The 23200-nt window shown below is 48.4% G+C and overlaps 1 protein-coding gene across 1 annotated transcript in view; it reads right to left on the reverse strand.

The window, feature by feature from the left end:
- Positions 1 to 1983: 1983 nt before the first annotated feature.
- Positions 1984 to 23200, reverse strand: part of Syt13 (synaptotagmin 13) — a 41036-nt gene continuing 19819 nt past the window's right edge. Inside the window, exons 2-6 of the mRNA XM_028778607.1 lie at positions 16790 to 17015; positions 14563 to 14697; positions 11612 to 11913; positions 6567 to 6696; positions 1984 to 4669 (exon numbers count right to left, since the gene is read on the reverse strand). Coding sequence (XP_028634440.1) covers positions 4365 to 4669; positions 6567 to 6696; positions 11612 to 11913; positions 14563 to 14697; positions 16790 to 17015 — 1098 coding nt within the window. The 3' untranslated portion in view covers positions 1984 to 4364. The remainder of the gene's footprint in view (positions 4670 to 6566; positions 6697 to 11611; positions 11914 to 14562; positions 14698 to 16789; positions 17016 to 23200) is intronic.

A 23200-nucleotide genomic window follows, 5' to 3' on the forward strand; every position in this document is an offset into this window, starting at 1 on the left:
CTCCAAATGGGATCTCCCAAATGGTGGCATCCGACTGGCTCTAAAGTGTAAGAACTCTTGGGTGGAAAAGTACCAGTGCTCAGCAACAGTCAAGCAGATGAGACCCAGTTCCCTCAGATCCTCAGGTGCCATGCTCAGGAGAGCAGCAGGTACCCGTCAGAGTGGCTGTAGCAGATGCCAAAGCCTTATCCAGTGTTGGGGAGAGAGAGGAGGTTTCCTTTTATTTCTACAGGAGAGACTAAAGTAAAGGTGTGTGAGAACCAAGTTGTTACCAGACTGTGTTGGCTAGTTTTATGCCATTGTAGCACAGCTAAAGGTCATCTGAGAGGAGGGAACCTCAACTCAGAAAAAAGAGTCCATAAGACCAATCTGTAAGGCAAGGCTGTAGGGCATTTTCTCTATTAGTGATTGATCAAGGATGGCCAGGCCATTGTGTGAGGTGCCACCCCTGACCTAGTGGTTCTGGGGTCTATGAGAAAGCAGGGTGAGCAAGCCATGGGGACCAAGCCAGTAAGCAGCACTCCTCCATGGCCTTCTCAATAGTTTCTGCCTCCAGGTTCCTGCCCTGTTTGAGTTCCTGCTTTGGCTTCCCTCAGTGAACTGCGATGTGGGATACATAAGCCAAATATAAACCCTTTTCTCCAGCTTTTGGTCATGGTTGTTACATCATAATAATAACCCTAACTAAGACACAGAACTGCAAAATGTTAAAGCTGGAGGGGTTGGGCAAGTCATTTAGTCCAACATAATTTTATAGATAGAGGCACTGAGGCCCAGAGGCAATTAGCTAGCTTGGGAACCTAATGGTGCCCAGGGACAGTACCCCATGGTGTTACATGGGCGTAGCTCTGACTCAGAGCTCCAGGCAGAGGTCAGCATGATTTGTCATTGAAGTCACTTCATTGGAAAGTCCTTGATTCAGTAACCAGGGACCCTCACCATTTCTCTTTCATAGATAGCCATAAGCAAACATTAGTTTGGGGCTCAAGTGAGCAGTCTTCAGTTACCTGTGAATTATAGTGAATACTACTTGGCTCTGTGGAATAAAACCCACTTAGCCCATCTTATTACAGAAATATAAATGCCCCCCCAGTTGCCATTAGGATGTAAAAATGGGTATAAGAATTATAAAAGCAAGGAGTCAATGTGAAAATATCACATGACTGTTTTAGAGGTTCTCTCCTGGTTAAAAACCTTCCAATCTGAGCGGCCATAATGACCGCTTTAATCACAGCACTCAGGGAGCAGAAGTGGGCAAATGCCTGTGACTTTAAGGCCAGTCTGGTCTACCCTGAGAGTTCCAGGACAGCCAGAAATACACAGAAAGACCCTGTCTCAAAAATAAGATAAAATGAATCCTCTAAAAAAAAATTAAATATCTTTCTCTTATTCTCAAGACACATCCTCCAGAGGCCAGGACTGAGATGGGTCACCTGCAGATTCCAGGAGGCCATTTGCCTCTATCTGTCCTCTATTTCCTCGGTCCTCCACTGCTGGGGTAGTCTTGAAGAGTCACAAGAGCCCACCTGATATTCCTTACCAAGAATGAAGTCAAAGCTCCAACACACACACACACACACACACACACACACACACACACACACACACACACTCTCTCTCATACACACACACACTCTCTCTCTCACACACACACTCTCTCTCTCTCTCACACACACACACTCTCTCATACACACACACACTCTCACACACACACACACGCACACACGCTAGTGCACACAGGCTCCCCTCTCTTTGTCCTAGCAGCTCCACTCACTTTTAGACATATTCCCCAAGAGACTATACATGTACATAGGAAACAACTGCTGAGATGGATCAGGGAGGGGAGGGAGAGGGAGAGGGAAGGAGGGATGGAGGGAGGGAGAGATTTAAGTGTACATCAGTAGAATGGGCTGTGCCAGATCCATACAGTGGAATATTATACAGCTGTGAAAGGGGAATTAGTTAGAACCACATGTTTGCATGAAGCTTAAAATTTTAAACGTTGAACAAAAAAAAAGTGTGATACAATTTAAGAATTGAAGTAAAACTTGAAAAAACACAAGTACTAGTGCTCAGGGATCAAATGTTCATCTAGTAAAAATATAAAGGAAAGCTTAGAATAACAAATCAGAATGTAAAATCTTGGTCTTCTCAGTATAGGGCACTAGAGCGAGCGAAATTCAACTGGAGTAGGTTTGTTGAAGTTGGCAGAGGTCCACAGGTGCTTGATACACAAGATTTTTTTTCTGAATTTTGTACATCTAAAATAGTAACAAAAAGGAACAAAGAGAAACACCAGGCTGCCAAACCAATTGGAAATGATTTATTTACCACTGTAAGATTTGTGCTCCAAAGTGTAACCAGACATGTGACCACAATGTCTCATGCGTCGTTTTGTGCTTTGATTTGGGACGGCATAATGAACACACAGCATCTAACAACAGGAAACAGGGAGGGCAGAAACATTCCACAGGACTAACTTTCTCCTCCAAAGATTCCCGCCTCAGTTCAGTTCAGACACTGCTCCCTACGCCCGGGCCGCTTTATTTCTGAGAGCTGTTGACCTGAACAGCATCCCCCGGCTCCTCTTATCTGTTGTTTCCGTTAAGGTGATACGATGCTCACTCGACCCCCAGAGCCTCCTCTAATCAGAATGGACAGACACATGCAAGGTCTCGGCGGACACTCAACAAATAGATACCTAGTTGACATTGGGAGGGGATTCACAGGAGACTGGGGTGAACTCCTAATTGCCCCGCAGTACCCCAGCCTGTAATGGCCTCTCACTTTATTTCCACCTCTTGCCAGAAAACATTCCCTGGCAAAGACATAGATAGGTTCCTTACCAAACGGATTCGGAGGTGACTCACAAGCATGGCTGGAAACAGGCTAAGCCGATGTGAAAGGTGACTGAAAGTTTTTGGTTCACCAGTCTAACATCTCTGAGCAATTTACAGAGGAGGTTTTGGAGAAAAAGCACAGCCAATGGAGGGAGCCAGGAAGTGCCATCAAGTGAATAGTGACAACTGATGCCTGCTAAGATGCCTCATTGCTTACCTTCTGAAGTTGGACTGGCAAGCTCCCATGACATTGGTGCTGTGCTACAGGTGGCCACACTGAGGCGCTGTGGAGCAAGGAAGTAACTGACAACCCGAATTCTGGCTCACAACTATCTACTCCTGCAGCTAGCTAGCTACTTACATTTGATTCCTAGTGGGGCATCTATTGGAAACATCAACAGGAGCAACCAAACCTAGCTTTTTTGTCATTTCCAAGTTAAAGGGCCATGTCCCCCAAACTGAAGGGAGGCATGTTTTCAAGAGGCCATGTTTCCTCTTTAAAGTTCATCCGCCTCCTCATTCCCACAGCCAGATGGAACAAGTCAAGCTCAGGATTGCTTCTTCCTGAAGTACAGCCATACTGAGAAGGACAGGTCTGTCACACGGAGTCAGCTGGGTGGGTGACTTGACAGCTGTCCTCAGAATGCAGTAGACCAACTCCACGGGAGCATGCCAGGGAAAGGACACTCCACGTGTGATAAAAAACAAACAAACAAACAAAACCCACTCTGATTTCTTAAATAAAACAGTCAAAACACACAATATAGCCAAGAGTGGAATACGAACAGCAGAAATATAAAAAAGGAGAAATAAAGTAAGCAGAGTGTTTCTGTCTTCATACTGCCCTGGTGCTGAGCTCCTGGAGGTCAGGGCTGGAAAGGCTGCCTGGGTAGTGTGGAAGGGATCTCATCAAGTGCAGCCCTTCCTGCTCTGCTCCAGAACCCCGGGCTAGTTAAGGACAGATGCCTTGTGTATCCCACTCAGAGAATCAATGTAACATGACCCCCCAGTGGTCCAGGGACCTGCTGGCCAGCCAATGATTCTCAACCTTCCTAATGCTGTGACCCTATAATAAAATTCCTTGTGTTTTGGTGATCTCCAACCACAGAATTGTTTTCATTGCTACTTTGTAACAGTAATTTTGCTACTGTTATGAATCATAATGTAAATATTTTTGGAGATAGAGGGTCGTGACACAGGTTGAGAACTGCTGCTTTAGATCAATGTGAGCAGGAACTGCTCACTGAGTGTATCTGACACACATCTTTTTCCATAACACAGATGACAAGACTCAGTCTTCTGAGTGACCCGACATGCCAATCTCACTCATTGTCCTGGTGATGCTGCTCACTTTTCAGTATTGGGAATACAGTAAGAGAGGAATGAGGTCCTGGCCTCAGCCAACATGTCTGCATCTGTCTTTGAGTGTAGGCATGTGGAGGGCACGAGGGGATGACTGACAGCTGAGCCTGGAAGATGACTGTGTCCAAGAAAGACGGTCAGTGGCCGGTGGCAGGCGGCCAACTACAGGTGCAATTGGTGCCACATGGCAATCTGCCGGCGTGGGTTTTTTAGCATCTCCTCCCAGTGGCTGCGCTCAGAGCCCGAGGCATGCAGGCCTAGGCTGCAGTGGCCCAGCTCACAGCTTGGCCCCTCCTCGCCCTGGCCCAGCACCTCCAGCTCCACACTGGAGGCCCGCAGCAGGTCATCCGGTAGCTCAAACATGATCATCTCGTTCCACACGGGGTTGATCTTGTGCTTGGCCCGTTTTGTCTGTTTCTTCTTCAGCTTCTGAGCCTGGTGTTTCAAGGTCACCTTGACAGAGACATCTAGGGAGGGGTACAGAGAAAAGAGAGTTGGAGGGGAGCGAGTGAGCTGCTAAGATCTGGTCATACCTGGAATACTGCTCCTTCTTGGAGTTCCCTACACTTCCACTGGACCATACATTCACTCAACAGGTATTAAGTATCTACCAGATGGCAGGAACTGGTCTAGGGATAGAAAACAAAGTTGCATGTCTAAAGCTTGCATTAGAATGTGAAAGACTGACCATGCAGGTTGAATATCTTTCTCTGTAAGGTTTGGGACCATAAACATTTCAGATTTGGGGTGTTTTTCAGACTAGGGGATATTTGCAAATTGGGATTGAGACTCAAGTGTAAACATAACATTAATTTAATGATTCTTTTTTTCTTGAACCTTGAACTTTACATATACTAAGCAAGCATTCTAGCACTGAGCCAAATCCCCAGTCTTTTTTTTTTTTCTTTCAAGACAAGGTTGTAACAAGTCACTACGCTTGGTCTCGAACTTCCTCTGCAGCCCAGTCAGTCCTGGAACTTGAGGTCTTCCTGCCTTCACAGAAGCTGGGATTCTAGGCCTGCACCCCTAGGCTTTCACATCCGTCTTATATACACAGCCTAAAGACACTTTTATACAGCATAAAAGCAAGTGTTCGTGGAGTGGAATTCTCCACTAGTGGTCAGGAGACTCCAGAAGTTGGCATTTATTAGATTTTCAGATTGGAGATACATTAGCCTGTCACAAAACATACGAGGTCAGTGGGTAGCTCAGACCTCTGGGTCTTAAGCCCTTTCTAAGCGACTTGACAAACCAAGTCAGGGGCAAGGGCTTAAGCATCCTCTAGTTTGCTATCAAACCAAACCAGAAAAAAATTGACCTCTCCACCTTCATCCTCTCCATTCAAGCCTTTGTGTTCATTGTTAAGATGGTCCTACCTAGCTGAGTTCTGTTCACATGTCTCTTTCCTAAGTTTTACTTGAGGACCTGGATTTACTATAGAGAGGGTGAAGGCAGACTCCCCGGCCTCAGGTCCCTAGGAAATTCACAAGTCAGCAGGCAAGCTTCCACAGCTTCAGACAGTTTGTTTTCATTAGTCAAGGTTGCCCAAGCTAATGTGAGAATAATTGTTACTCTGTATTTATTGCTATGGTTATCGCCCCTGGGTGGTTAGTTTGTTATTTCTACAGAGATATTTCAGACACAAAGTGCTCTTCTGTAATGGTTCTGATGGGAGCTATTAAAAAAAAAAAAAGCAAGACAGAATTGACTGAAAGGGATGAAGCCAGGCATCAGCCTCTGACCTGTGGCTCAGGACTGTAGCAACACCAGCCCTTCTGATTTCATTTACCCAAGACCTGTTAGGAATGAACAGGTGAATCTGTATTTTTAACTTTAATACATAAGGATGATGTCTGTATTATTGATATCTTGCATTAAGCACTCCATTCCATGTGGAGGTATGTTCTAGCTTATCCTTGCTGCTTTTCTGCTTTGATAGGAGAGGCTGCTTGGTCCTCACAACTAGGAACCTGTGCCCAGATATCAGAAGGCAATCTTAAACCTACAGGCTTTCGTGAATAGGTTTATGTGGGCATCTGTATCACAGACTCCTTAAGCCCCAGACTTTACCTTGATAGCCACACATCAGCTGCTGTCACCCATGTGCAGCAGGTGTGTATGGGGGGCATTTGGGCAAGCCTTGGTTGGAATGGAGAAGAAAACGGGAGGGTGTGAGATCACTAGCAGAGAGGTAAGAGAACTTAAAGGCCTGAGTGTGCCCATCAGAACTGGCAACAGATGCTGAGGGTGATTCTACAATGGGACTCCTCATTCACCCATCTCTATTTTATGCCATGTACCACTGCCTTCTTTATGTATCCCAGAGCTGGGGCATCCTGCCCCTCTCCTTGCACCCACACTTACCCTTGCCCAGAAGCTCCTTGGATTGGTTGGAGTGGAGGTTCTTGGCTTTAATCAGCACCACCAGGAGGCGATTGGCAGCTGGGAGGTAGCTGATTGACAGAAGGACCTCCCCCATCCCTGCAGATGTTTCCTGAACATAGAAGGGTAGAGATTGCACTTGCAGTTGGCTTCTGACCCATCGACTGACGCCAAGGCTGGAGTCACACTGCCCTCATACCCCATAGACATTCCGGAGTCCACTCATCTAAGGTTCATTTATCTACCACTGTACAAGGCAGCAGGGCTCAGAGAAAGGGGGCTGGCATGTATGCCAACAGGAGTACTTGGTCTACCATATGTCATTGCTCTATGTTTATTTATTTGAAACATGGTCTCACTATGTAGCCCTAGCTGGCCCAGAACTCATTATGTAGATCAGGCTGGCCTCAAATTTAAGAGCTACACCTGCCTCTGCCTCTGCCTCTGCTTCTGCCTCTGCCTCTGCCTCTGCCTCTTGAGTGTTGAGATTAGGCATGAGCTGCCATGTCCTGGCACACGATTTCTCTTTAAATCCAACTTATAAACAGAAAGCAGCCCCCTCTCACGCTACATTGAGGGTGGAAAGCAGGGGGCCTCTCTCCTTCTGCACCCTTTGCCTAGACTTGGGAGGTGCCTTAGTAGATATCTAGGGCCCTAGGGAACCCAGTTTGAGAGTCATAGAATGGACCCATCAGACTCCTGGGGGAGTAGAGTTATTGCTTTTCTCCCCTTGTTTTTGTTTATTTTTAATCATGTATATTTGTGTGTATGTGAGGGGTGTGTGCATGTGTGAATGTAGGTGCCCTCAGAGACCAGGTGACATCAAATCCCTTGAAACTGGGGTTACAGGGAGCTTTGAGTCACCAAACATGTATGCTGGAATGTGGGTCCCCTTTAGGAACTGTTGGAGCTCTCTGTCACTGAGCCATTTTTTCAGGCCCAAGTTGTCCATTTCTTTATTTGAAGAGATGACTCCAGCTTTGCAGGCTAACATCACCAATGGCATGGCATGTCCTAATGCTTAATAGGAACTGGATTCACCAACAGGAGCCAGCAACATCGGCACAAGGCTGGGCACCAAGGACAGTGGGCAAGAACCAGCAGGCAGTGTCGCAGTCAGAGTAAGCTTGAGACACTCTTTCTCTGTCCGCCCCCAGCACCCTCAGTGCCCCCAGCGCCAGCCCCATGTCCACCCACACCCCCCAGGTGCTGGTTTACAGTATCTCCCATCAACTTCCTGGAGGAGTTTTGAACTGTTGCCAAGCCTTTTGAATGAAACCCTCCCTGACCTGTGGCACAGCTATTAGGACCCAGATTTTGTCTTTTTCTGCTGCCCAGTGAGGGGATCCAGGGAGCCCATCCCCCACCCAAACACTGAGGTCACTGGTGAGTGGTCACAGAACCCTTTACTTCAGTCACACTGTCACAACTGACCCCGACCCCCCCACCCCTGCTCCCCTGCCTCCCTCAATGGATAGTGGAACCCTGCTGTGTGTACTGAGCACACCCTCTGCCTCAGAGCATGCCTGTCATCCAGGACAAATGTCTCTACCATGACCCTAATGGCTTATTCTTCCCAGGGGACTCTTTCGAAACTATCCTTTGCTCTTGAAGGAGGAGCCAGGTCTCTACCCTGATTCTGTTCTGCTCCTCTAGTCTTTTCTCCCCTTTTGTTTCTAGTTCTAAGAATTGGGGAACCTGCAGGTCATTACCTCATGTTGGAAACTGAACTCCCAAACCAGTAGCAATACCCCCAAGAGAAGTGAGATGACCTCACCCACACCTTTGTCTCCACAATTGTCCTTCCCTTGCCATCTCAGAGCTACTTCAGGACAGGAAGTCAGACAGCTTTCTTAAGTGCTTGTTAGACTTAAGTGCCCACCCTCCTGGTGTAGCATCGGGAAACGAGCTTTCCCGCTCTGCCTCCATTCCTGTCCTTGCTAATTGGACCCTCGAGGCAGCTAGTGGTCTACCCTGGTCTGTCGAGATGCCCAGAGGCAGGCCTTGGCCTTGAGATTTCAGTAGAAGTTTAATTAGATATAGATGGCTAGTCACATGACAAATTGATCTGGGAGTGTCAGGGACTCTTGCTGTGACAAGAGTGCAGATGGCCAAGGTCTATTAAACACGAGCACTCTGATCCACCTAAGTGTGTTGCCTGTCCCACCAGACTGAAGGTTCATTACACATCCCTGGGGCCAGCATGCACTGGATACAAAATAAATGTTTGCCAGGAAAATCTCAGACATCTCTCTTAATCTTGGCAGTGTCCCTGGGAAGGGCACTGAAATTCTCATAATCCACAGGAGAGCCAGGTGGGGCTTGCTATCTCCTGGGTCAGTAGCTATGACACAGCAAATCTGAGACTCCTGTGGAGTCTGCTCTAAGTCCCAGGTCACTGCTCTGGCTTCCTAGGTGGACAGTCTGTTCTTGTGATCTCACGTGACAGTGGAGGCAGCGAGGTCTGGGGATAGGTGACAAGCACATAGCCCAAGAGCAGCAGAGCCGGCAAGGTCACCCATCAGAGCGACACAGCTGGCCTGGGCTGCTGTTACAGATGACCAGGCCTGAGCCTTCTGTCTCCTATCCCTCAGCAGGCCTGCACTCCTGATGGTCTTCTTACATATGCCAGAGTGAAAAACAGGACCAGCCTTGTGGATGTCATCACACAAGAGAACTGCAGCGACACCTGGCCCTGGGGCTCCGATGCTCAAAGCACTGCAAATGAAAGAAAACCAGCCTTTTCTCCTTCCCTCTTCCTGTCTCTCCCTGCCTCCTTTTCTCTTAGATGCTCAGTGAATCACTCAGGCTGCCCTCAAGAGTGGGGTGCTCTGTTGTCCCCAATGACGCACATGCCACTTTTGGCTAAATGTCTTCCGGCAGGAACTGGGACACTGCTGCCACCTCTGTTAACCCATTCAAGCCCAGAAAAGAAAAAAAAAACAAAACAAAAACATCTGGGTTACAGAAACTGCAGACTCCCTCACCAGCTTTCAATCAGCCCTCAGTCTGCATCTGGGTGTGGTTCCTGACCTGGCCGGGAGCTGGATGGCTCCCGCACACCACTGTCCTAAGGGAAAGAGATGCGCCTGGCTAGCTGTGGAGTAGTGACAGCTGCAGCCAGTGATGACATTAAGATGGATGAGCCTGAGGACAGGACTCCCGCTGCAGCTGTGGCTGGCTGCCTGGGACACAGCAGGGGTTGGGTGAGGTGCTTGGGAATGAGTGATTGTTGTCTTTCAGGGGATAGACAGAAGCAGGCAAGAACCCAGGATTCTGTCTCAGTGAGGTGGATTTCAGCCCTTCTTGGGTCATACCAAACACCCAAGCCTAATAGGGGGACCGTCTAAGCGCCAGAGAAAATAAGCGTACTAGTTTAATAAGCCCACATGTCTTCTCTCCCACCAGGGACCCTGTATGTGACCCCACATTCACCCCAAGCCACATAGCCATTAGAAAGTGGGCTTTGAGACACCAGGTTTCAAAGGTGTGGCTGTGGTTTTTCCTATCAATTTTCCAAGCAGAGAAAAGACAGAGAAATGGGGCTCAGGAGAAACAATGAACCAAAGAGAAGCAGGTGAGGAAGGGAATCTGTTCTGCCTCCTCCAGTCCAGGCTTGAATAGGAAAGACGCCTGTCCATCACCTCCTCTAGCAAGTGCATGGCAGTCTGAAAAAGCACCCAGGGTGAGTCAGAAGGACGTGCCGTCGAGGCTGAGCTATCTGCCCATCTGGTCTGCTGGTGCTGTGTGAATTTCTAATCAGGTCAGCCTCAGCTCCCCTGTGTGTGGACAGGGTGGTCACAGTGTTGCCCTTACCTTGCTGGTTTGGGAAGTGAGGATGATGGTGACAACCATGACAACTACTGCTACTGCTACTGCTACTATTCAGATAAATGACTTCCTGAGCCAAGCCACTGAGATGGGGCACACAGAAAACTAGTGTCCCAGTGGGCAGGTTGGCAACTTGTTTTATCCAGAAAGGTGGTAGGAAAGGCTTGCAACTTTGTGAGTTTCACAAGCTAGTCCATACTGGTCCAGCCTGTTACCCATGGGCTGTATGAAGCCTTTTGGCCCAAGGATGTCTATGAATGCCACCCAATGCAAAACCTTAAACTCATGTAAAGCATTCTGAGATTTTTTTTTGTGATTTTTTAAATATATATCTATGACTTGACTTGATTGGATGGTTCTTGATGGTAAATCATGGCATGTGAATGACATCATGTCCCAGTGTCAAAAGGTTAGACTCATCTTAGTGATGTAGAGTAGCTAACTGACAGATGAGCTATCATTATCAGAAGTTCCCTGAAGGCTGCTCAGTGACAGGCTCTTGGATTGATTCTGAGGACTGACACACCATCCCTGACTTGCCTTGACGCCAATATATTGTCCTGGCTTCTGGGGAACATGGCTTGATCCTCAAGGAGCCCAAGGTCTCAGCAGCCTCCACAGTAGACACTCTCCCAGACCAGTATCTCTGCAGACCACTGACTGTACTCTGGTCTTCACAAAGCCCAGGCAGCTCATTCAGAGTCAGTACTAGCACCCCTGCCTAACAGGCCTTCCAGAACTTTCCATCATAGCACATACAGGCTCTTCTTAGACATCCCAGGATCTAAATCCTGTCTCAGATCAGCTGTCAGCAGCCATCTGTATCAGTTTGCTCCCAGGTCTGCATGCTCTGAGATCAGTGGGGCTATGTGCTTCCTTCTTCCGCTCATCTCTGCATGGCTAGCTGGAGAGGAACACAAGAACTGAAACTGTGTTTAGATGAGGGAGACTGTCATAGCATGGAAACTGATGCCACCCTCACCGTAATGCTGCCCCCTGGTGGCAGGGCTGTCTTCAAACAGGTGCTAGGAACCCCACGTTCTGGACTATGAATCTGTTCCAGCCTCTAACCAGAAACCCAAGCTGCCTTTTTTTCCTGAGCTGAAGAGTGTCTCTGAGTCTTGTTCCATCATCTTAACCTTCTACTCCCATCCCCTACCAGCCAGCTCTAAGCCTCTGGTCTGAAAACCCCCTACCTTTGCTGTGGTCTTCAGCTCACCCCACTGTGCTGCCCCCAGGGGTACAGATGCTCCATCTAGGCCCAGGCGGAGTTCCCCAATCACACTATGTCGGGAGAATCGGTCACAGGTCCGCAGGGTGAGGGTCAGGGTAGCTGTGGGGAGCTCTTCCTCATCCAGAGGCAGGGCCAGGCCCTCCTCCCAGGTTGTGTGCAGCTGCCGTTTCTTCAGAGCTGTCTGTGCCTCCACGGAGCCGGTCTTGACAGCCACACTGCCTTGGATGTAACAGTCACAGCCTCCTTCGTGGTCACTGGTGACAGCTGCAGGCAGGAACAAAACAAAACAGACCTGGGACTTCCAGGACATTGAGGGGAATAGGTCCCCAGACAGGGCTACAGAACACAGATGACCTTGGGTGTCTGCAGGACCACTGGGTTGCCACGGCATTCCATCACCGTGTAACTGTCTTGTAGGGAAGAAGCATTTCAAAATGGGACATCATGGGGCTGGGGGAAGGATTCCTTGGATAATAAAGATGAGAGGAGGCTCTTTCCAGATGTCTTCTGACCTCAAGATTCAGAGATGTCCCCACTGGTGCCAAGGCCCCTGGCGAGCTTCAGTTAGGATAGCTACCAATGCTAAGTGTGACTCACGTATTTCGTATTTTAAATATTTACCACACAGCCACTTGTGATCTGAATCACCCGTCTGCTGCCTCATGAATGTTGCTTCCGACTCTCTCGACCTTGATGTTTTGAATGCGTCACACTGTGGATTGTGTTAATCAGCTTTCTGACATTGTAACAAACACCTTAGAGAACCAGCTTAGAGAGTGAAAAGGTTTACTTGGATTCATAGTTTGAGAAACGCTAGCCCATGGTACCAGTGGTTACATTGCTTTGTGAGGCAGCATGTCATAGTGGAATCACATGACCCAGCAGAACAATTATGTTATGGCCAGGGAACAAATGAGTGTGAGAGAAAAAGTCCAGTGGATTGGGGAGCAAGTCTTAGCCGCATGCAACTCTGGGCACAGTTAGGAACTACGCTATAGCACTTGTGTGAATTTTAGCAGGCATTTGGCCACTCTGATGGGCTTTAGTCTTTAACCTCACCAGGAAAGGGACCTAGGTCTCCTACACAGTGTGCCCCGCCCTGTGCCACCAACTCCTTCCCTGCTGACTGGTGTTTCTAAAGTGTCATGGCGTGGATGTGTCCTGCAGACCTTCCTCCTCCTAAGACTCTGATGACTGTCCCCTCAGTGTAGAAGATGACATTTCAGAGAGAGAGAGAGAGGTGTTGAGTGAGCCCACTCTCCATCCATGAGGCCTGAGGACCTAATGCCCCACAGTCAACAGCTTCCTTCTGAGTTTCAAGGGGCTGCTTGTTCCTGGCTCCAACACTCATTACCAGAGTAACCTGGAGCCCTCAGAGGAGAGGTTTGGATTGTTTCCTAATCTGTAAAATGGTAGTTACCTGAGGACCAGAGGTGTACATGGAAGTGATTCAACATCTTAAACAACAGTAAAACGGGAAAATTCTCACTCAAATAAGGAAACAAGGGGCTGGAGTGGGGGGAGCTCAGGGGTGGGGCACTTACTCAGCAGGCTTGAAACCCTTGGTTTCCATCCCCAGGGTCAAGTTCAACACAAGGCTGATGTGGTATGAGTGACAGCTTTGTCAACTTGACAAGTCTAGAATCACCTAGGGGACAAACCTATGGGTGTGCTCATGAGGGAGCATTTAGATCCCAAAGACCTACCCAACTGTGGGAGGTACCCTAGGTCTGAGATCCTCAGAGTTTATCATTCTCTGTTTCTGGTCTGTAGACAATGTAGGCGGCTGCCTCAAGCCCGGGAAGCCATGGTACACAATGGACATGCATCGTCTTTGTAGGGATATTGTATCACAGCAGCTAGGTAAATCACTGATGCAGGTTTGGATCTTCACGTCCTGCAAAGGTGGTGGGCTGAAGGCTTGGTCCCTGGCTTATGGTGCTCTAGGGAGGAGGAACCTAGTGAAAGGAAACTGGCATACTCTTGAAGAGGATCTTGGGACTCTGGCTACCCCCTGCTTCCTTGTCACTGTAAGGTGAGTGACTTTGCTCAGTGTGTGCTTTCTGTCATGGTGTTCCGCTCACCACAGACCCAAGGTCAACAGGGCTACCCGTGGACTGAGTGAAACTTCTAGAACTGTGAGTCAGAACAAATCTTCCTTCCTCAGGTACTTTACCACAGTGATGGAAAGTTGGCTAACACAGAAACAGAAGACATTAGGAATAGAAATGGCACAGTTAACACACCACTGCCACCAGTTCAGTTGTCTTCATAAAATCTGAACTTTGTTGGTGATGGGGTGTACTATCAGAGGAGCGCTCCCCAGGATATCCTACCAGACAGACTACCTGATTCCTGGGGAAGTTATCAGAAATTTTTCTGACCTTGGAAAGACTGTCTTTGTCTGGCCAGGAGCCCTGTTCAATGTCAAAGGCATTACTGGCAAAGGCTGCTAGCTGTTCATCCATCACTTATCTCCCTGTCCTGGTGGGCAGCCTGCCAAGCCACCTTTCCTAAAATGCCCTGCAACCAGTGTGGCCAACTGAGAAGGCTCCAACCAATGGATACGAGAAGCAGAGACTCACGCTTGCTCTATCCACTAAGACTATTATGGGATGGCTGTGAGCTCTTCTAATTCTCATCGTATCAGCCAGGAGCACCTAGCAGGAGGTCTGAGGAGCTTGGAGAACCACAGGTGGAAAGGACTGGTCCTTGAGTCACCAAGTGGAAGAAAGATGTCTGACAGCTAGAAATCTCTGGTGAGAATGGTTACAGGAGAGAGAGAGGAAGAATCTCTGTGTCTGAGCATCGTGCATGAGGGACTGTTTGTCAGAGTGCTCACCCTTGCTCTCTCCAGCTGCAGACCCTCCCATCCCACCTTCAGGGCCTTCCAATCACACAAAGTGGTGGTACCTTCCAGGCTAGTCACAAACAACTCAGCCTTCTTCTGGTCATAGTCCAGGCGAAAGTGGAGTTTGGGGGCCTGGTTCCAGCTGGCAGCCTTCTCTGGGTTCCAGGTCTCCATGACACAGACATCCTCTACTACACCTGGGAGACAGACAGGGTGATCATGACTGTCATGCTGGAGTTCTGATCATATCATGCTCTCTCTGTCATCCAAGCCCAAAACTGTCCCTAAAGGGGCTATGGAATCGCACCTCAAGGGATCATTGTGATCAGTATGTGGACTCTGATATTGCACTTAAGTTGGCGCGCAGCTGCTGTGTATTCTTTAGGGGAATGCTCTCAGCTCTGGGCTGGTCTACAGTGTGCTTTTCACAAGGAAAGCTGTCATGTGGTCACATGATTCTGGTGGGGGATGGAAATATGGGCAAATATCACGAGAAAGAACAGGTGGAGACAACAGCAAAACCAAGCCCAGAGTTGATGCCACTGGCAAGGATGGTTGGTGGCTTTGATTTTGATTTTGTGTCCATTCAACATTTGCTGAGTGAACGGAGGACCTTATCTTTAATCAAGAAGCTCCTAAAACCACAAATAAAACTGCCAGTACTGCTGGCTCCACCCCTCTCTTGAGCTGGAGCCTGGTGTGTGAAAGACTCTCGTGAATCAAGCCTAAAAGGAGAATTAAGACACCACAGTGGCTGCCGCAGATGACACTTTAAGCAACCAGAACTGAACTGCTGATCCTCAGGATGAATCAGAGGGCAGGGCTCTAGGGGACCATTAATGACCCCGAGGACTCATTATTAGATTCTTGCTACAAACTGTCCTCTAAGGAACAGATCGACTGTGGTGAGACCAAGACACCTATGTGTGCAAGTTGCTCTGGGCTTCCAACGCCATCCTGAGGATGCTGCAGTGGACTGGGAGACAAGGGGGCGTAGTGGTACCTAGAGGTCTTGGAGCTCATGCAGCCTCAGACTGAGGACCCAATCCCCATCCATCTGGCATTACCTATCCCTGACTGGGTTCTGTTCAGGGGCAGCATCTGCAAAACTGCCTCTGCAGCTGTTTTTTTTTCTTTTGAGTGAGGGGAGCAGTGGAGCTGGGGGAGTAAAACACACTCAGTGCATCATGGGATGTTGGCTGAAGTGGCTGAAGTGTCTAGCTGTCTGTGGGTCAGAACCAGGATGGCTGCCCTCTGCGATGGGAAGGAAATGAAGACAGGAGTCTATGTGTGCTGGATTCTCTGGAGCCATGGAGGGTTCCATCCTGGTTCCATCCAAGCAATGAGCAATCAGGGACTCCCGAGAGAGGCTCTGGCAGTGGGAATCATCTCCAGAAGTACTCACGCCCATCAATCTTGCCTGACTTGATTCTCCCATCTTCAAATTTGAATCTATTTAAAATGTGGGCAGGGAAGCCTGACTGCTGACAGCCAATAGAATCGGCGCATCTGCAGCACAGACTGAAGTGGTTTCTGCAGAGCCAAGCTAGGGAGAACTGCTGGCCTCTGCGTTAGGCCATCTGTCCACTGGCCAACAGGAATACACATGAACCCAGGTCACTGTCAGAGCTGCTGCTGCCTGCGCTGCCACATGTAGCAAACCTGGACCACAGGACTGGCTACCTTCTTACTCTCAGGATTGTCTCTCTTAAAAGCTTCTGTATTCCTGTGGGTTAAGGCCTGCATCTCAGCCCCCCTACTATCGCCCTGGCTGCACTATGCTGGACTCCTATGGGCACTGCGTTCTGAAGCCTGGTACTCATAGGAAGAATAGGGACAGTGACAATAGCCATATGTTTTGGTGCTTTGTGCTAAGCCATGGTTCAAGCATTTATTTTAGTCATTATTTAGTCATTATTGATATACATTTAACAGTAACTTTCACAGGTAGGTGATAATATGGTCTTACTCCATTGATGAGGGTGAAGTCTCAGAGAAGCTTAGTAGGATGTCCAGTACCACACAGCAAGCATATAAAAAGGCAGAGAGAGTCTGCCTTTTTATAACTCAGAAGCCTGTTTTTAATCTTGATTTTTTTAAATCCCTTATGTAATTACACAGTAAAAACTGAAACAGATTCTTCATTTCCCACAGGAAACCTGGATGTCAAACATTGGGGCCCACCACACTGGGGTTCTGGACAGCTTCTGCAGGTCACATACTGTGTCCAAAGACACAGGAAAGTCCCTCCCTATCCCCATGCTGCCCACCAAGTGCAGGGAATCCTACCATTCTGAGGGAGGATGAACAGTTCCTCTGTGACCTGCCTCTTGAGGCGACTGTCTCTCTGGGCCTGGGGGCTAGCAGGTGCAGCAGACTCCTCTGTGGTCCCCAAGGTGTAGTCTGCGTAGTTGATAACTTCTGGGGCCGTCACAGCTGGCCGGGGACCATAGATGTCCGGGAACTTAAGGAGAGGTCGGGGCTGGACAGGCTCCGTGGACTTTTTGACGTTGAACTACAAATGTGAATAGAAATGGTTAGTTGGTGTGAACAGAAGGATGTGGTAGGGACCATCTCCACCCCAAGAAGGAAAAGTGGGAGCTGACTTCCTGAAGGAGGCAGGGTCGGAGGTCTGCCTCCAGTCTGCCCCAAGAACATAGCCTGGGAAAGGAAAATGTTCCTTCTAACCACATTTAAGAGTATATGTACGAATGGGGGAGTCATAACCCATCATTCGCCCCCCCCCAACCATCTCTGGGTAAGATCATGCTTCCTCTGTGAAACCCCCTTTATGGCCTTCCTCTCTGCCTCTCTGTCAGTCTGTCTGTTTGTCTGTTTGTCTGTTTGTCTGTTTGTTTGTCTGTTATTCTCTGTTCCTTCTCTCTGTCCCTTTCCAGTGGCTGAACTGGGCTAGTGGTACCCACCACATCTACCACAAAATCCAGACTCCTGTGGTAACCTGTAAAAGCCTGTCTTGCCTGACCCACTGGCCTCTGGCACTTCCCAAATCTGCCCACCTCCCTTCTAAGGCCCCAAAGTCCGTCTCTGATCCACCCATCACCTATCTGAACTATTCCCACATCTCCTCACCACCACATCTGGTCTTTGGCTCACAGCACTGGCCTCCTCCAGTAATGTTTTAGTTGTTAGTGGTCTGGCTGTGGTCTGTCCCTTGCCCTAGCATGTCAGACCCATGAGCACAGAAGCTAAGTTTAGCCCCACTCTTGACCCTAGCACCAGAACTGGGCTACTTTGGCTGGATCACTTTGCCTCTCTGAGCTGTTGCCTTAAATGACACCTCTGAGCTGTTGCTTCAGGTTGCAAAGAGGTCGGTGACACTGTCCTTTGAGGAGATATCCCAAACAGCAGAAGGAAAGAGTGAGTCCATCTAACTGTCTAGGAGATATGGCGTCAGCAGACCGAAGGTCAAGGGCAGGACAGGATGTGATCCACAGGCAATTAGAGAGTCTGGAAGTCAGGCTTGACCTTGACCTTGAAGAAGGGAGGTATGTAGAAGGCAGAAGGACCACGTCCCTGACACAGTAGTACAGAGCCATACCCTGCATTTCACCAAGTGTGGGTTCCATCTGTTTTACTGACACTCAGAAGCACTTGGGGTCAGACAGAGCCACCAGAGACTTTGACTGGATTTCATAACATGTGCCTGTTAGTATTGCCTGTCATCTGGACATTGCTAGTGGACCAAATGGCAATTGCAGCACCTGGTCCAGCCTCAGGTGTTCTATCTTGTTCCTCTGCCCCAAGAAGTTCCTAGATACTGCTGGGTCTCAATCACCTTTGACTCAGAGCCAGCCTCTCTGATACATATTGCGACCAGAAGTGAGCCTGTTCGGGTGGCCTTGGGAGCATGGCTCTGTCTGCAGTTGAATTTCTTCCACCTCAATTGCTTTATAGGAAGTCTGGCTTTGGTTCTTGATTTGAGTCATGGCTGGCTGAACTTGTGGTTTTGGTGGGGGACTCATCACTGGGCTCCAGGAATGAATGGGGTTCTTTATAGGGCCCGTCACAGAGCCAGGGAACGCTTTCCTGCCTATCCTGAAGCAGAAAGTCCCATCCTGATTCTCTTCTATCTGCTTTCCCGCACATTGTCACCTGGTTGTCTGGGGCCATCTATGATTGCTTGCTCTGATCCTCCCTATTCATGGCTTTTCCTGTTCAATCCTAGGGAAGCCAGCCCAGATGCTATGGTAGGCATGCTCCAGACAGACTGTGTCCCCATTAGGCAGAAACCACATGCCCCTGTCTTGTGACTGTAAGATGAGTCAGAGTTAGGACAAAGCACCACAGGTAGAAGGACACAGAGTCTGTTTCTCTGATATTAATATTATTTGGCCACCAAGTCCATCCACCCTGTAGCCTGGCCACCTCGAATGCTCACAAGTGATGCTGTTCTTACTTTTTGAGCTCTGCCTTGCAACCCAGAGCATGCCAAATGGATGCCCAGCACTGCAGACAAGCCCCTCAGGGGTCATCAGCCTGGTGTCCACTCAGCCGTGGGCAGGACTTTATACCCATGGAATCTTCTGTCTACCCAGCCTATGGCTTCCACACTTGGTATTGATCCTTATTCTGAGGGCAAACAGTGGTGGCCTTCTGCAAGAATGATTAATGGTCCAAGCTCTGGGAGCAGAGCTGCTGTCAGTAACTTACATCCTCAAGGCACGAAAGCACAGTCACACATCCTGCTCCTCAGTTCAGACCCCTGTTTGGGGCCATTGCATTAGTTCACTGGGTAAGGGGGGTTCTGCCAAGTCTGACAACCTGAGTTCAATGATGGAAAGAAAGAACTGACTCTTGTGTGCAGTCTTCTGACTATACATGCACTGTGGCATGTGTGTTACATACATACAAACATACGTACATATATACATACATACATACATACATACATACATACATACATACATACGAAACAGTTTCATCTTTTCATTTGAATGTCAAATAACTGAAACTTCACTGCTCAAGTCATAGAAAAGAGGTTGAGGGCAGAGGGAGCCAGGGAGAGGGGCTTGGGGCGGGGGGGACTGAGAATGTCTGGGAAGAAGGGAATGCTAAGGGGCAGGCCCTGCAGGCACACTTGTACCCAAGTAGTGGTGGAGAACCTCAGAACCAGGAGACTTCCGGTCTCACTGTCCCTGCAGCCCAGGACAGGAATCTGAGACAGTGGGTATCAATGCATCAGGAAAGGTGTTCAGAGGGACTATAATCAGGAATGCCAAACAGACAGAAGAGACATGCGTTCGGATCAGAGGCCTCAGAGGAGTCCCTTGGTGTCCCAGCCTCAATCTGAATCCTAGACTGTTAGCCTCTTATTCCCTTCACCATGACCAACTCTGCAGGTGCCAGGTTCAGGCTGGGGAGGAGTGTACCACAGTGCCTGCAACATGCCCAGTCACATCCAGCCTGCCTCCTGCTGCAGGGCTGAATCAACCAGTCAAAACCAACCAGGGAGTGCAGAGTGCTAAAAAATCCATGAGGAAAGTCAGAGTTAAAAAATCCATACCACTCCACCCAAAAGCTGGCAAAGGACTTTTATGGTCACTCTCCAAAGAGAAAACACAATTACTACCTAAGCAAGATATGCTGGGTAGTTTCTGTGAACTTGACACAAGTTGGATTATCTGGGCAGAGGGAACTTCAAGTAGAAATTGCCTTCATAAGACTGGCCTGTAGGCAAGTCTGTAAGGAATTTTTCTTGATTAATGATAGATGTGGGAGTGGCCAGACCACTGTGGGTGGTACCATCCCTTAGCAGGTGGTTTGGGCTGTATAAGAAAGCAAGCTGAGCAAGCCATGGGGAGCAAGCCAGTAAACAGTGTTCCTCCATGGTCTCTGCTTCAATTCCTGCCTCCAGATTCCTGCCTGAGGAACAGAGAGACAGAGGAGAGAGAAAGAAATTGAAAATGCGGGCATATAAATGCTATTCATCCTTAAAAGAGGAGTCTTGAAATGCTACTGTGTGCACAAACCTAGAGATCACTGCAAGTGGAAGATGCTGGCTACAGACAAACCTGAGGGACAGACACACACAGGTGTGTTATATGCATGTACATGCATGCATAAACATACATATGTACACAAGTACATATGTATGCACATGCATACACACATGTATACATACATATAATATACATACATACATACATATACAAGGAGACATACATAGATGCACATATATACACATATAAAACATACATATACATATATACACATACATATACACACATATATATAAAAACATACAAACACATATGTAACACACACACACACACACACACACACACACACACATATATATATATATATATACACACACACACACACATTAAAGCTGGCAGAGTGACTCATACCTGTAACTCTAGAACTCAGGAGGTAGAGGCAGGAGGGTCACAAGTTGAAGGCCAGCCAGGCCTATATAATAAGATCCTTCCACAAACAACATCTATTTAAAAAAAATTGTTTTGAAAAAAAAAACAAACTTGTGAATAGCCAGTAGCTCTGGGGAGAGCTTGACTCTGTACAGGAAGCCTAACTGAATTTCTGTTTTTCTTCCTCTTTGTTTTCCCCAATGGCATCTTAACTTCGGGGTTGAAGGTGACTCCTACAGCCCCAGCTGTCTCTCTGGATGCTAAGTGGAGGCTGCTGCTCACCCTGTGGCCTTCCTCCCAGCCTCAGCCCCACCTTCCTGGCTCATGCTTCCCCAGGCTCTGTCTACATCAGCTGTTGCAGGCTGACAGATGGCTTGGGGGCAGGGCAGGAGGACCTGGACTTCATCTAATGAGCAAATATTGATGGATCCTCACCTCAGGCCAGGCCTCACCTGAGCGTGAAGGCTCCAGGAGGGAAGAGACAGATGCCCTCCCAGGTGAGGTTTATGTTTTTGGGAAAGCAGAAGTTAATTACAGAGCTATCGGTCTGTGAAGACTCAGCTTACCTGAGGTTTTCATTGACCCTGGCTATTAGTTCGGTGTTTTGTGTTGGGACATCCTTCTTAAAGTAACGAATGTTTCAGGGAGCTGGTGAGATGACTCAGTCAGGAACGGGCTTAGAACACAAGCGTGAGGACCTGTGTTCAAATCCCCAGTGCCCACATAAATAGCAGGGTATGGTGGCACATATCAGTGACTCTGGTGTTCAGGGGGTGGTGACCCAGATTCTCTGGGCTCAGTGGCCAGACGGTTTATTTGAATGAGTGAGCTCCAAACTCAAGTGAGGCCTTGACTCAAAAACTAAGAAAGGAGGCACCCAAAGTTATCTCTGGCCGCCACATTCACATGTCCACAGTTAAACACATACACATGCATGTACATGTGTATGCGTGTGCACACAGGTACACAAATGTGCACACACATAATCACCATTTCCCCAGGGGAAGAATACCTCCTACAGGCTAAGTGTGTAGTTCAGAATGGCCTGGCTTTCCTTGGAACCTAATTTTGCCACGGAAGACTATGTACTCTGTAACAAACAGCTTCCTCTGCACCATGGAGAACAGTGGGGGTTCCTTTCAACCTAGGCTAAATTCTAGAGTCTTACCTTGATGTCCCCTACTGCCCCACACAGCCTTCAGTACAGGGATTGGGGGTGGGGGCAGGTATATTGGAGGAGCTAGCTGGCTTATTCACAGAGAGGGATGTACAACTCAGATTCCCAGGCCCCAGCCTCAGGTGCAGTCTGCATGTCTAAGAAGCAACCCAGGGCGCTACTGGTGTGAATGATGCCTGCACCATTCTTGGGTCCACCCCAGACTAAGGGAGAGCCCAGAGACACAGGTATGGTAAATCAGCTTGGCTGCTCAGGGGTGAGTCCACAGAGTCCCAGTGAAAAAGGTGTATTTCAAACTGTTGAGCAGAGCTTCATTTTAAAGAAACAGCTGGTCTTCTGGTCCTGGTGCCAAGCAGTGTTTCCATGGCGACCCTGCAGCCCGCACCACCTCCTCTTCTGTGTATTCCAAGCCTGTGTCCCAAATCCCCTTCTCTCGGGACTCACCTCTTCCTACTCTGTTTTCCCTTGGAGGTTATTTTTAAACCTAAAAAAGCTAGTTTTGAGGATTGGGGATGTGGCTCAGTAGGTAGAGTTTTGTCTAACATTTTCAAAGCCCTGAGTTCAACCTTCAACACTACATAAACCAGTGATGGCACACACCTGTGATCCTAACACTTGGGGGTGGAGATAGAAGTTCAAGGCCATTCTTGGCTGTACAGTATGTCTGAGGACAATCTAGACTCTACTGAGACCTTGTCTAGATAGACTGATGGGCATGTAGATGATAGATGATAGACAGATAGACAGACAGATAGTCTGGCTTGCACTGGACCTAGCCAGCTAGCCAGTACTCAGCAGACTAGGATCTGAGTTGGAGTGGGTCATAGTCCTCTATCAGTGGCTCACGGTGTCAGTGGCAAGCGTGTGATACACCCAGAGAAGGCAAACCCTCTCTCTGCACTCAGTCACCTATCTGGCCATCCACTCAGCACTGACTTCATCTCTGGGTGCCAAGAAGCAGTAGTAACAGTATCTTTAAGTCAATGTCCTCATAGGAAGGACAACCTAGTAGACACCAATCTAGATTCTGCTAGTCCCAAAGACAATTTTGGTTAGAAAGAAGTAGTATTAAGACCATGGCAGGGTCTCTCTCTCTCTCTCTCTCTCTCTCTCTCTCTCTCTCTCTCTCTCTCT

This window comes from Grammomys surdaster, unplaced genomic scaffold (genome assembly GCF_004785775.1).
Source record: "Grammomys surdaster isolate TR1022 unplaced genomic scaffold, NIH_TR_1.0 338, whole genome shotgun sequence".
NCBI lineage: Eukaryota > Metazoa > Chordata > Mammalia > Rodentia > Muridae > Grammomys > Grammomys surdaster.